Below are 14404 nucleotides of genomic sequence, written 5' to 3'. Positions count from 1 at the left end.
TTTTTTTCAAAAATCTTCGAAGATCTTTGTATTTTTAGACCACATTCTTGAGTCCTCTCATACATTTGACCAAGCACAAATGTTTAGACAAGAACTATAGTTCAAAACAAACATTGGCTTAATGTAAGGCTTGTCAAATATTGCAACTACATAGTGACAATATTGAATAATTCACCCGTAAAATTCTTTTTAAAAAAAATTCCAGCTATACACAATCAAAACATGTGATACAAATGTTGATAGACATTAGTTAGGAAGCATTAGTGTTATCTTTCGACAGAAATCACCGTGGCACCTATTAATAGTCCCTGGGTAACCAACAAAAACACGAGCAACAGAGTTATTCGTTGAGATCTTGGAATTCAGCGAAAAATTACAATAAAATGAAAGTAGTTTCAAGGTTCACCTGGATTGTGTCATAAAACATTATAGACTAAACCAAGCTCTCAATTTTACAAAGACTAATAAGTTTCTGGAAAAAAACAGAAGTATAAATTTATTTCTTCAATTTGGAATCACAAGTCATCTTAGAAAGTGAGAGAATTTACTTGTATAATATCTAACCTATGAGCGATGAAAGTATATTATTATCTTAACAAATTTAGTACATAAATCTTCTTTGTTTCCTTCTAAATACATGTGAGGAAAATTGCTGATAACACTATCATAGTTACTGCTTGAAGTTTCCTCGAAGAATTTGCCGGAACATTGGGTCCTATCACATGAAATTTTGAATCAATACAAAATAAGATTTGGCATGTACAATTGCACGATTCATATATTTTTATACATTTTTCATATTTTAATATAATTTTTACACATATATATACCAAACTTAACAGATCTATGTGGTGTTTTCTACTTTTTTTGCTTTTTGTGTAAAAAAGTAGAGATGTATTGTGACTCAAAAAAGCTATATAAAAAAATAAAAATAAAAAGCTAAAAAGTCAACCTTTCCAAATTGCCCCTATATTAAGCCACTAGTAGCATTTTTCATCACAAGGATTGTAATTTTACAAAAACAAATAAATGATCCAAACTCATAAAAATCAATCAAAGAAAAGTGCATAAAATACTCAAAGGGATTTTAATCCCATATTGTAAGTATTTAGAAGAAAATTTATCATTTTAACCTTCTAAAAAATATATATTTTACTTCTGCCCTCCCAAACTTCATAAAAACCTTACAAACCTATACAAGTTTGAGAAGAAAATTACATTTTAACCAACTCCAAATCTATGTATATTTTACTTTGGCGCCCCAAAAATTAATAATTTTATCTTAACCCCTCGTGCGTATAATTTTCTGAGTTTGCCACTACCTAAGTTTTTTTATAATCATAATGCAGTTGTAGATACCCAATCAAGTTACCATTTCCAGGTGAGCCTGAATTACTAGGTGGTGGTGGTGGTGGTGATCGACTTGCGCCGAACCTGGTATTGCAATCTGCTCCAAAGTAGCCTAAGAAAAAAAAACAACAATATGTTTAGAGCATGTTAATCATATATAATTAGATGAACCGTTAATTTTCCATCTCCTTGTTTATTCATACTACTAAAATTGTCAAAATCATGAATCATTAAAGTTCTTTGATCAAAGTTGAAAATTTGTGCAACCACTAATTATGTATCCAATCCATCTTAGGGTTTGTCCCTCTTATGAATTATCCCAATCCCATCCATGTTATTGAAAATGATAAATTTAGTGACACAATAGTGGTTTGATAAATCATTAAAGATGAGAAAATGTTAAACATCCCCATCTTGAGATGGACACAATCCTAACTCTAATGTTAGACATGCTGCCCAACCTCTACTTGAAATTATTATTTAGGACAAATTATATCAGTTGTTTTTATATTTTAACTATTGTGTCATTTTGTTCTTTATAATTTCAATTGACCCGATTTTGATCTTAAATTTTTAATTTTGTCTCAATTTAGTCAAATTGATTACAATTCAATACAACATATAAGAGTTTTAGAGGTCAAGTTTTTTTGTCTCTAAAGTATAAATTTTGTTGCAAAAAATATTTAGGGACTAATTTCAGTTATCACGAGGACAATCGCTAAAAGATCATCCTGAAAAAGTCCAAAAAAATGAGTTTTTATGGATAAAATTTTGAAAATGTTGCTAATAAATGCATTTTTATGGACAAAATACCTTGGTCCCAAAAAAGTTTATTTTTTGAGACTAAACTTTTGGTCCCAAAAAGTTTGTAATTCATCACTAAATGTCCAATTTAAAATAAAATAATAACACTTTTGGCGACAAAAACATTATCCCTAAAATGTAATTTTGTCTCTCAATTCTTAATTTCTTATAGTGATTATTAGTATTCTTTGATAAAAATGCACGCAAAAGTGACATATGTTATGTTTTTATAGGCAAAACTGTAAACTTATTTAACTTAGTGAGTTAATCTCAACAAACTCATGGATTATTTTTTTTCAAAAATCTTAGTCGGCATTATCAATTTAATCAAATTGATACAAAATCTAAAATTAAATTTCAAAATCAAGTTAATTAAAATTATAAAAATTAACATGACATAAAAAATAAAATGCAGAGACTACCGATACAAGTTACCCTATTATCGACTATGGCTCAACCCAACAATCAGTCTTTATGGGTTTGTCTCTTTGGTTCCAAATCTTAAAGGCGCCTCTGAAATAGAAGTATCTGATGTTGTCCTATAACTTCATTTTAAACATCGTGAGCATCAAATGCAAACATAAGTTATGGATGAATGTGTAGTGTAGCTTTGCTGAAATGCATTTACAATTAAGATATAAAATTAAAATTAAAAGAAAAAGAAAAAAACTTACATTGTTGGAAACAAGCAAATTCTGGGTTATCTAACAAATTTGATGAGCCATCAAAACATTGGCAATAGTGTCCAGTCCCGTTGACTACACATTTTCCATCACCACACCAAATAAGGTTGCGAGCTGTGGAATAAAGTTGTTACTAGCTTTAGTAACTCCATATAATTTTCTCATAATATTGAGCAAAAATTATTGAAAATATGCCTATGGTTGATAATACTTACGGCTTGAAGCATTGAACGTAAATGGTGGTGGTGGTGGTGGGGGTGGCGGCGGAGCACCGTTCCCACATTGAAAATCAAGTGTGCCTGCAAATTGATCAATACTGAAAATAATCAACTTTGTTTTGCTCCAATGAAATTTTTTTCATCAATTTCCCCCCTTTTTTAATTATTTTTGTAGTTGTAATATGTCTTACAAGATTCCTATGCGCTAATTGATTTTGATTTTTAATTGAGGCCTTCACTATATTTTGAGGTTATGATCATCATATGCTATGCAATGAATTCATTGTGTATATAGAAATGAAAGTTGCTAAAAAAAATATGTATGGATTCAATCATAGATGAATTATGTGATAAAAAAATTAAAAAAAAGAAGGGCAACTTGCACTAATAGTCCCTATATTTTACTTCATGTGTCACTTTGGTCCCTATATTTTCAATTTGTTCAATTTTAACCTTTTAATTTTAATTTCATTTCATTTTGGTTCAATCAATAACCTCTGTTAAAAAATTTAACAAAAAATAGTCATGTGCACAACATGTGATCAACTTTGAGGGGCAAAACAGACATTTCATTCCTAACCCTTCCCTATTCCATCTCTGCAACACCTTCCCCCCCTCCCGGGATGAATTATGTGATAAAAAAAGAAGAAGGGGAAATTACACTAATAGTCCTTGTATTTTACCTCCTGTGTAACTTTGGTCCCTGTATTTTCAATTTGTTCAATTTTAACCTTTTATTTTTAATTTCGTTTCATTTTGATCCAATCAATAACCTCTGTTAAAAAATTTAACAGAAAATAGTCATGTTCACAACATGTGATCAACTTTGAGGGGCAAAACAGACATTTCATTCCTAAACCTTCCCTATTCCATCTCTGCAACACCTTTCCTCCCCCCTCCACTATCTATCATCAATCTCACTCACCACCGCTACTGCTAAACAACACCACCACCACCACCACCATCATCATCTGCCACCAAACAACACCACCAATCACAAATCAAAATCAAAGTGAAAATCAAAATAAAAATAGAGTTTTGTTGTTCGACGTTGTTGATTTCGATGTTTTTTTCATTCGTCGTTGGACGATCGCAATCGCAATCTACAGAGCTCGCACAGTGTGAGTTTCTCCATTACTAGATTTGTGCACCTTCTCCTTCATCATCGCAATCGCGATTGTGATCTTCAAAACTCACATTCTTCTATCCCAACCCCAACACCACCTATTTTCCTCTTCTAGTCTAGCCATGTCAGTCACCCACATCATTTTTCTCTCTCAGCCTCTCTCTCTCTCTCTCTCTCTTTCTCTCCATCCCCTAGCCTTCCGCCATCTTGTTTCCATAATCTCCATTAGCAACCTTTCGCCTCATTCCCTCTCTCTTACCAATAGCGATGACCCTATCATCCCCCCTCACTCTAGTCATGATCTCCCTTCTTCTTCTATCAACGCAATCGTGGTCCCTCTTCTCCAGCCTTTCACTACCTCCTCCTTCTCTTTTCTCCAATAGCGGCGGTGACACCCAGTCTCTTACCTCAACTTAGTCGCAACCCCCTTTCAACGTAGTCACGATCACTTCCTCTATTCTTTATGCTTCTGCAGCCTCCTTCTTCCATCCCCAGCAAGCTCTCTACTTCCTTCCTCAACAGCAGCAACGATGACGACAACCCTCATGCATCTCTTCCTTCTCTCTCTTCCTCTAGTCAAACAAGTAGACTAAAGGAGATAAAACAAAAATTAAGAGTCGAACGAGGACAGTCTATTCAACATATTGCAAATGTTTTTCTTATCTTATTTCTTCTTTTCTCTTTGGTTGATTTTTTTATTTGATTTTGTATGATTTGATGTTTTATTTGGTTGAATTATTATTCGACTTGGAGGAATTGGTGGTCAGTCACTTTGTTACTGTTATTGTTCTCTCATCTCTTTCTGTTATTCTTTTGATTATCACTTGTTTGTTTGGTGATGGTTGGATGATAGGGGAAGATAAAGAAGGTTGGATGGAGGTCATAGATATTGCGAGTATGTGCAAAAGACAGGGTGGTGAGTATGGTAGTCTGGGTGGCAAACGGTATTGGGTTTCGTGTGGTGGGGGTTGATGGTATTGATGTTGGGATTGGCTATGGATGATGGTGGAGGAAGGCAACGGTGGTAGATGATTGTGTTGTAGAGAGTCCGAGAGAAAGAAGATGGCGAAACAAGGAAAGGGTAGTGAAATGTCCATATTGCCCTTAAAAAAGGGTCATATGCGTCTCACATGTTTGTTTTCCGTCAACAATTTTAACCAGTGTTATCAATTGGACTAAAATGATACAAAAATTAAAAATTAAGGGTCAAAATCAAGCAAATTGAAAACACAAGGATCAAAGTGACACAAGAGGTAAAGTGCAAGGATTGTTAGTGTAATTTGCTTAAAAACAATGTTGAGATGACTAAGTGCATATGTACTCAGCTTGTTTAGTTTGAGTTTTCTGAATTCACTTTTCAGAAAATTAAATTTTTTTATTTTTTATTTTATTTTTACTGAATTTTTTTTAATATTTTAAGCAATTTTTTTAATTTTTAGATAACCTAACATAAATACACTTAAAAGGTATAACATTTGTGAAAAAAAATCTGTACAAAATTTACTAAATACCAAAAACACAATATACATATATATATATACAAATTCAATACTTTTTTCGTATTTTTGTATATTTGTTGATTTTTTAAAATATTTTTTTATAAATATTTTGCTTTTTATATACATCTAAGGAATGTGCATCTAAAAAAGTTTTTAAAAAAAATACTTAAAATTTTAAAAATATTCACTAAAAATAAAAAAATACGAAAAATAAAAAATTTAATTTTCAAAAAATTAAATTCAAAAAATTGAAACCAAATACATTCATTTTGTTTTGCTATAAGTGTATTTGTTTATACTGAACTTTTTTTTGCCTAATATACTTTAATGCGTTGCGCAAAGCCTGTAAAATATAAATATGTTCCATAGTTCGTTTAAATTTATGTACACAATATTTGGCATCCCTTAAAATAAAATGGACCGTGCTTCAGACCCCCAGTGACGTAGCGCCGCCCCATTTGCTGAAACAAAAAAAAAAAAAAAAAAAGTTTTTTTTTTTGGCCAATCACCTTCCTACACGCACGACCCCAGTGACCCCCACTGGGGGTCTTAGGCTTTTTTCAAATAAAATTTTGATCCTTTTCTAGCTGGAGATGAGCATAAATGTCATTTCCATTACAAAAGAAACATTTTGAAGGCCAAATTATGGAAGATTCTATTTTCATACACGAATTCCCCGCACTCTACTCTACCCACTTAATGAAATTTTTTTAATTATATTTTTATGGGAAAATTACCAATAGGTCCTACTTGTGAGACTTATTATCCATTAAGTCCTATTGATAAATTTATCAATCTCATGTTTTTATGAATAGATTTATAGTCATAAATTTATCAGTCTCTTTGTTTTTATGAATAAATTTATAGTGATAAATTTATCAGTCTCTTGTTTTTATAGTGATAAATTTATCAGTTAAGACATGTAGGTAAATAAGTTTAGTTAATAGAACTAATTGGTAAGTGCCCCTTTTTATCCTAAAATGAAACTACCCAAAATACTCTTTATCTTCCATATCCAAGACACTAATTTTCAAACCACCCGAAAATTTCTAAAACCCTAACTAATCACCATACTACCTCCAGCCTCCTACCTTGACCACACCTCAACCACTCTCCAGCATCTCCGTCACCTCATGATGGCCCATCCCTACAGCTCTTATCGTTGCAATATCTGTCATCACGATCACAAGAGAGAGGTCACAATAGTGGTACCGATGAGTGGAGATAGTAGCAATTGACACTAGAGAGAAGCTAGGCGACGGCGATAAAGGATGAAAAAGTAGGGTCTGCTAGTTGTAGGATAGCGACCGAGGAAGGTGACCGAAAGTAAAGGGGATTGGAAAAATGACGACTGTGAGGGGAGAAGGTAGTGTTGGCATCAGCACTACCTCTGATGGTGGAGGTGGCGACAGTGGCTAGGGTTAGAAATTAGGGTTAGTGTTGAAATGATGAAAAAAAGGATATTTCTAGTATAATGGATTGTGTACTGAGTAAAATATTTTTTTTCAAATTCATTAAGTGTATGAACTGAGATATGATATGCATAGAGATAAAAGGGTGTGTAGAAATAGAATTTCTCCCAAATTATACTAGTAGTTCTTACATTTTAACCTTTGTGTCCTTATAATTTTAAAGGTAAATTGCAAATACACCCCCTGAGGTTTGATTAAAATACAAATCGCCCCCTGTGGTTCTAGAAATTACATTCCACCCCCTGAGGTTTCTAATTTCATAACAAATCGCCTCTTTTATTAAAAAATCATCAAGTCAATTAACAATTTTTAATGATGTTATAAATATGTTTCAATTAATAATTTAGGTAATTTTATTATTGTATAGAAGAGCAATTATGAATTTTTTTTTTTTAGTTAATACTATTAAATAAAAAATTTTAACAATGGGCTATTTGTAATTTTTCAAACTAGAGAGAGCAATTTGTACTTTAAGCAAATCTCAAGGGATGTATTTGTAATTTATCCTAATTTTAATTGGCCCAATTTTGATCTTTATTTTTTTTTTACTATCTTAATTTAGGCTCCATTTGAGAACTTGACTATTTTAATTGACTTTTTAGGTATTTGGCTATTTTGTCCTGACTAAAAAAATTGTATTTGAAAATATAGTTGGCTTTTTTTTTCTTTAGTTAATTTGATAGTTGTGAGAGAAAAAATGAAATGATTATGATTTTGATGTGACATTTTATCTTATTAGTTATTTTAACCTATTTTATCTTTATTAGCTATTTACCCAAAAAAAAAAAAAAAAAACATATCCCAAGCAAGGCCATGGTCCAATTGATTTCAATTATCAATATTATTTTATGGAAAATGCACAAATGAGCGGTATGTGTCATGCTTTCAGAGGTAAAATTGTAAGTTTCATCAGCTCAATGAGTTAACCTCAATCAATTTAGTGATCATTTTTTATAAATATATATATATATATATATAAATAATAAAAAAAGAAGACTAATGACATTGTCAATAGGAGCAAATTGACACAAAAACTAAAAGGCAAATTACATCGGTAGTCTCTACTCTATATTTTAGCTCTTGTGCCATTTTCATTTCTCTAATTTCAATTTATTCAATTTTGTCCCTAAACTTTTGAATTTGTCTCAATTTATTGGTTCAGTTGAACAAATTTGTTTGCATTTTTCTATGAAAAATGCGCTCGTAAATCTATTTTTAGGGGCAAATTTATAAACATGATCAACTCGATGAGTTAATCTCAACCAACTCAGTGATAATTTTCTGTTAAAATCCTAAAGACATTATCAATTGGACCAAAGTAACACAAAATCTAAAATTAATGGTTAAAAAGTGAGTCAATTGAAAATAAAGAAATCAAAATGACACAAGGAACAAAATGTAAGTACTACCAATGTAATTTATCCCATTTTTAACTACTAAATTAATAAAAGGTAAAATATAAATATATCACCTGAGATTTACTTAAAACATGGATTGCCCTTGTGATTTTAGAAATTATAAAATACCCTTTTATCAAAAAAATATTTTAAAAGAATTAATAAAAAAATAAAATTTCTAACTACTCTCCAATACAATAATAAAATTACCTGAATTGTCAATTAAAATATATTTTTACATTTTTAAAAATAATTAATTGACTTAATTATTTATTAACGAAATGATCATTTGTTATGCAATTAAAAACTTAAAGAGACGGGATAACCACAGGAGCAATCCGTATTTTAAAAAAATCTTAAAAAGTGTATCTATAATTTACCCATTAATAAAATACCTTATTTTTGACAATTTTTCTTTTCTTTTCCTCTTCCTAAATTTTCTTCAACTATTTATATTATTAGTGGTTCAAGGTAAATTTTTTGGTTAATTCATAATTTGAATGGGCTGCTTTTTCTTCAAAGATGGAAGCAAACAAATAGCCGTAAATTACAAAGCTGAGTGAGTGAATATTTGGACTCCGTTATAAACAAAGGGAGATTAAAAACTTATTCTAATTACATGATCGATTAACACAATGACCAAATAGTATATGTTTTACAATCTTGGTTTGACTCACATATGTTATGAAACAAAAGCCAAAGAACATTTGAGTGACCAAAATGACCTCTAAATTATAGCCACATGTAAAAAGCATAATTAGCATTGTAAACTCAGCAGGTCTAAATAGTGTAACTCACATATTTTATGAAACAAAAGCCAAAGAAAATTTGAGTGACCAAAATGACCTCTAAATTCTAGCCACAACATGTAAAAAGCACGATTAGCATTGTAAACGCAACAGGTCTGAGTAATGAATTTAACAGCGTAACGGAATTTAAAAATATGTTCAAATTTTATTTGTGTATCTTTCAAGTAAGCTTTAACAGTATCGATTACGTTTCAAGTTTGAGTAGCATATTGTCTTTCATATAGTTTTATAATGATTATGAGTTTATCAAGTCTAGCTCATAGTAATGAGTTTAACAACGTAACGGAATTTTAAAATATGTTCAAATTTTATTTGTGTATCTTTCAAGTAAGCTTCAACAGAATCGATTACGTCTCAAGTTTGAGTAGCATATTGTCTTTCATATAGTTTTATAATGATTATGAGTTTATCAAATCTAGCTCATACAACTCATAAAATTAATGAGATTTAAAATGTATTTAATCTTGACTTATCTAAGTAATCAATCGATCTCAAACAAACTGAAAGCAAGTTGTGTTAGGAATCTATAACTAGGACAAGTGAAATACAGAACACAAAAATGAACAAGCGCACAAGAAAGGCAAATGACACTCACATACAAATAACATAATATTTACATCATTCACTCCCATTTAAGATTACATGATTGTGCCCACGGTGGCTGCAGTTCACAAATGCAAAAAACAAAATAAAACTGTTCACTTTGTTTGGTTTTGATTTTCAGAAAATAGTTTTCAGAAAATTTTTTCTTTTTATTTTCCGTATTTTAATGTTTTCAATGAATTTTTTTAATATTTTAAACAATTTTTTTTTAATTTTTAGACACACCTAACATAAATATACTTAAAAAGTATAATATTTGCGGAAAAAAATCTTTAAAAAATACACTAAATACCAAAAAATACAAAATATATATATATATATGAAAATTCAGTACATTTTTCATATTTTTGTGTATTTATTAATTTTTAAAATTATTTTTTCATAAATATTTTGCTATTTAGATACATCTAAGTAAAGTACATCTAAAAAAATAAAAATAAAATTGCTTAAAATTTAAAAAATATTCACGAAAAATAAAAAAATACAAAAAAAAAAATTCTATTTTCAAAAAACTGAAACCAAATATACTGATTAGTGTCTCCTCCTTATCAGATTCACACTACTCTACAAATTGAAATATATCAAAGAAGTTGCACACTACACATTCTATCATGAGATTCAAGACAGGTAGGTTCCCACCAAAAAAAGAAAAAAAAAACAAATTGAAAAACAAAGTGCAGGACAATATTTAGTAAAGTCAGAGAGAGAGAGAGAGAGAGAGAGAGACTCACAGTTGGGAGCAACACAAGAGGGGAAGGTCAAGGGACCTATTTGAATGGTCTTCCATCCAGGGTAACAATCACATTCAAATCCTAGAAGTGTAGCATTAGAAGGTACGCATGTTCCTTGGCCACAATTCACAATTGCACATAGAAGCCCTGTGAACCAAAAAAACCGTCATCTGTCACATATGATCATCATAATAACCAATCTTCAACCAAAACAAATCAAATCACGTTACATATAAATGAGAAATTCTATGGTTTAATGTATATATATTTACCGTTTACTGGGTCTGGCAACAAGCTCTGGCCACTGGCTGTGAGATTAAAGATGAAGAGAGAGAAGAGAAGAAGATGGAGAGACATGCTGTTGAGATTAGTGTGCAAAAAATTGAAACTACCCATGTTTTTAGGGGCAACAAAGGAGTACTGGCTGAGTGAAAACAGGCAAAGAGCATTTATAAGAAGTCTCATTACATTGGTAAAAAAACTAACCTATTACTATTCTCTACATTTTTTAATATTTTATCTTTTGGGCTTTATTTTGAGTTCACAACGATAATTTGAACTGTTCATCGTAAAAATTGTTTGAGCAAAAACTAATTTCATCAGATATGAATAGATGAACCAATCATATTTTATTTTATAAAATTGTCTATTTAAATTTAAACCTATAATTACGTTTCATTTTCAAAAAACAAAATGTAATTTGTTTATGTGTCTTGTGATGTCTAATAAAATTGACTTTTTACACAACTCATGTGACTTATTATAGTCATTCCTTAAAAATAAAAGTAAAAAAACCCACCCCTATGAGTTATAATTACATAAATATTATTGTCACACCATTCACCATGTTTTTAAGAAAGTTTTGTATGTTTACCATTTTTCTTTATTAACCAGTGGCTTTCTTTTTCTTCTTTTTTCTTTCTTTTCCAAAAGTTATTCTGTTTGCCTTTCTAGCCATACTGGCTTTGGACTAACCATTTAATTTTTTTTATCTTTTGTTTATTATTGTTTTTTGTCTTATATTTGAACTTGTAGAAATGCCAATTTTTGTTTAAAATTCATGTCAAACTCACCCCTTACACTGTAAGTTTTTAAATAATTTCATTGAGGCAAAAATTTAGTTCTTAGTTTTTACAAAGGAGAATAGTGTGCAATGAAAAATATAAAAAATAATTGCAAAACAATTAAATGTATGTGAGACTAGGAATGGCAACGGGGCGGGGCGGGGCGGGGCGGGGCGGGGCGGGGCGGGGCCGGGGATCACACTCCCCATCCCCGATCCCCGATGGTCGAATTTTCCTCGGCCCCGGCCCCGATCCCCGACGGGGATTCTATCACTGCCCCCACCCCCGCCCCCAACGGGGATCGGGTTTCCCCGACCCCGAGCATTCCCCGGCTATAAAAAAAAAAAATTCAGATGCCTCACACTCACACACACAGATCTGAAACAAAAAATACTATGTTTTATCATCATCAACAAATACAGATTTAAACTTAAAAAAAAAAAAAAAAATTGATCTAACACAGACACAGATCAGATCAGATCACTCACACACACAGAAAAAAATTGATCTAACACAAACACAGATCAGATCAGATCAGATCACACACACACACACACAGAGACAGATCTAACACAGACAAATCTGAGCTACGCCGTCGGTGGGTTCGGTGGTGGTGACAGAGATCGAGATCGAGAGTGGCTGGGTTCGTCGGTGACCGCGAGTGGGTTCGTCGGTGATCGAGAGTGGCTGGGTTCGTCGGTGATCGAGAGTGGCTGGATTGAACGACGCCGTCGGTGGGTTCGTCGGTGACCGCGAGAGAGAGAGAGTTGACAGTGATGTGAGATGAACGAGAGAGTGGGAGAGAGTTGAGATGAGAGTGAGTGAGAGAGTTGGTTTATTATTATATATATATATATATATAAATATATAAATATAAGGGGTATAAAAGTAATTTCACTTCGGGGAAATTCGGGGATGGGGCCGGGGATCGGGCCGGGCCGGGGATCAAACACTGATCACCGTCCCCGGCCCGTGACAGATCGGGGATTGATTTTCAAATACCGTCACCTCCCCGTCGGGGGTATTTTTCGGGGAAAAACCGCTTAAATCGGGGTCGGGATCGGGGATCCCCGTCGGGCCGGTTTCAAATTGCCATCCCTATGTGAGACATGTGACCAATGCAAGTGAAAATTGTGCTTTTCATTGATGTGTAATTGTTTTTTTAATTTTCTATTTATTTGGTATAGTTATGTAAGATGTTAGTGAAGAAATCATCTCAGAATTGCATTTCCTATTTGGTATGTTATTACCCAATCAATGTCTATCTACTCCACACCCCCACTATGATTTCAATTTGCTTCATGTAATTTGGCATACAATTTCAGAAAGTGCGGCTTCTCTCATGTTCAGAATTTGAGAGGTTCATGAGACCTACTACTAGTCTCATTTAAATAATTCAAATCGTTCATTTTAGAAAGACTTCAATGCATATCATTCATAAAAAAAATTAGTTCGATTTGAGGATGGAAACTTTTTACAGTATATCATGTTTATCTCTAAAAAATAGACGATAAATATATTTTTGAAAATAAACTATCCATTTTTAAAAGATAAACACTATAAAATAAAAATGTTATAGTAATTGAATCAAACTAATTTTTATCATAGATAATATATATTGAGAGTCTTACAAAATAAACCGTTTGAATCATCGAAATGAGACTGCAGTGAACTCCAACCCCTCAAATTCTTATGAAATGTGAATATGAACGAAATCCAACTCGTTTCAATATACTGTTTTATATAATATTAATTATTAATTATTTTTGAATTCTACATATTCGTCCCCTTTAAATTTTAAAAACGAAGTTAAGTGGTCAAAGATATACATGGAATTCAAACTTCAAAAAAAAGAATTTAAGAATTTTAACAAAATATAATTTTGTAAAAAAAAATGATTTCTCATCACAACTAGTATCAATAAATTATTTTATAATTATTATATTTTATAACTCTGTAAAAATATAGAAAAAAAAATATGTTTATTTATATAAGTTTTTCATATTATTTTTACTTTTTACGTCGATATAAATTAATGTTATAATCTATTATACTTTTAAAAAATTATATATATATATATATATATATATATATATTATGTTCACCCTCTATATTAGAATTCTGAGTCTGGCTCAGTTTGGCATCAATAATGTTTTAAATATTTTTTTAAGAAACGCAGCCAAAAAATTGGAGGAAATGAAAAAAATAAAAATAAATTAAATTAAATTAAAAAATTAAAAAAATATTAAAAATTAAAAATTTAATAAAAAGAAAGTTGAAGTAATAAATGTGTACCACGTGTCAAAATATGGAGACAACAGGACAGGGGAGCAAGGAAAAAAGGTATGGCGGTGCAAGCAATGGTCGGACATGAAGATCCAACACCCAACACAATTGTGGTCTCGTCTCTGTCGATTTTTACCACACTAAAATATGAATAAATAAATAGAAAAATATTAAAGAAATGTTCCATATATATTTTATAATTTAAAAAATAATATAATTTTATTTTTTTAAAGTCATAATTAAAAAAAAAAATTTATCATAACTAAAAGATATAATTAAAAATTTCATAAGTTATAACTAAAATAATGTCATAATTAAAGAAAAAAATGATATAATTATGGGTGTATATTGTACACCCCTTT

The 14404-nt window shown here is 31.1% G+C and overlaps 1 protein-coding gene across 1 annotated transcript; it reads right to left on the bottom strand.

The window, feature by feature from the left end:
- Positions 1 to 390: 390 nt before the first annotated feature.
- LOC114307554 (uncharacterized) lies at positions 391 to 11209 on the bottom strand. Its single transcript, XM_082866019.1, has 6 exons — positions 10965 to 11209; positions 10693 to 10839; positions 3053 to 3136; positions 2829 to 2951; positions 1373 to 1462; positions 391 to 715 (listed from the first exon to the last, which is right to left on the bottom strand). The coding sequence occupies exons 1-6, from the start codon at positions 11155 to 11157 to the stop codon at positions 630 to 632; spliced, it is 723 nt and encodes a 240-aa protein (XP_082722145.1). The 5' UTR covers positions 11158 to 11209; the 3' UTR covers positions 391 to 629.
- Positions 11210 to 14404: the final 3195 nt, after the last annotated feature.

This window comes from Camellia sinensis, chromosome 4 (genome assembly GCF_055761805.1).
Source record: "Camellia sinensis isolate YWXY chromosome 4, ASM5576180v1, whole genome shotgun sequence".
NCBI classification, from domain to species: Eukaryota; Viridiplantae; Streptophyta; class Magnoliopsida; order Ericales; family Theaceae; genus Camellia; species Camellia sinensis.
The sequence above is the reverse complement of the archived record's forward strand: the minus strand, read 5'-3'. Positions and strand labels throughout refer to the sequence as shown.

Bases quoted from the DNA above. Each gene is read 5' to 3' on its own strand.
- LOC114307554 (XM_082866019.1), bottom strand. From the start codon at position 11,157: ATGAGACTTCTTATAAATGCTCTTTGCCTGTTTTCACTCAGCCAGTAC. The intron at 1,463-2,828 runs GTAAGTTTTTTT...TTTTTTTCTTAG, and splicing joins ATTTGCTTGTTTCCAACAAT to GCTACTTTGGAGCAGATTGC. The intron at 716-1,372 runs GTAACTTGATTG...TTCATGTGATAG, and splicing joins TTCAGGCTCACCTGGAAATG to GACCCAATGTTCCGGCAAAT.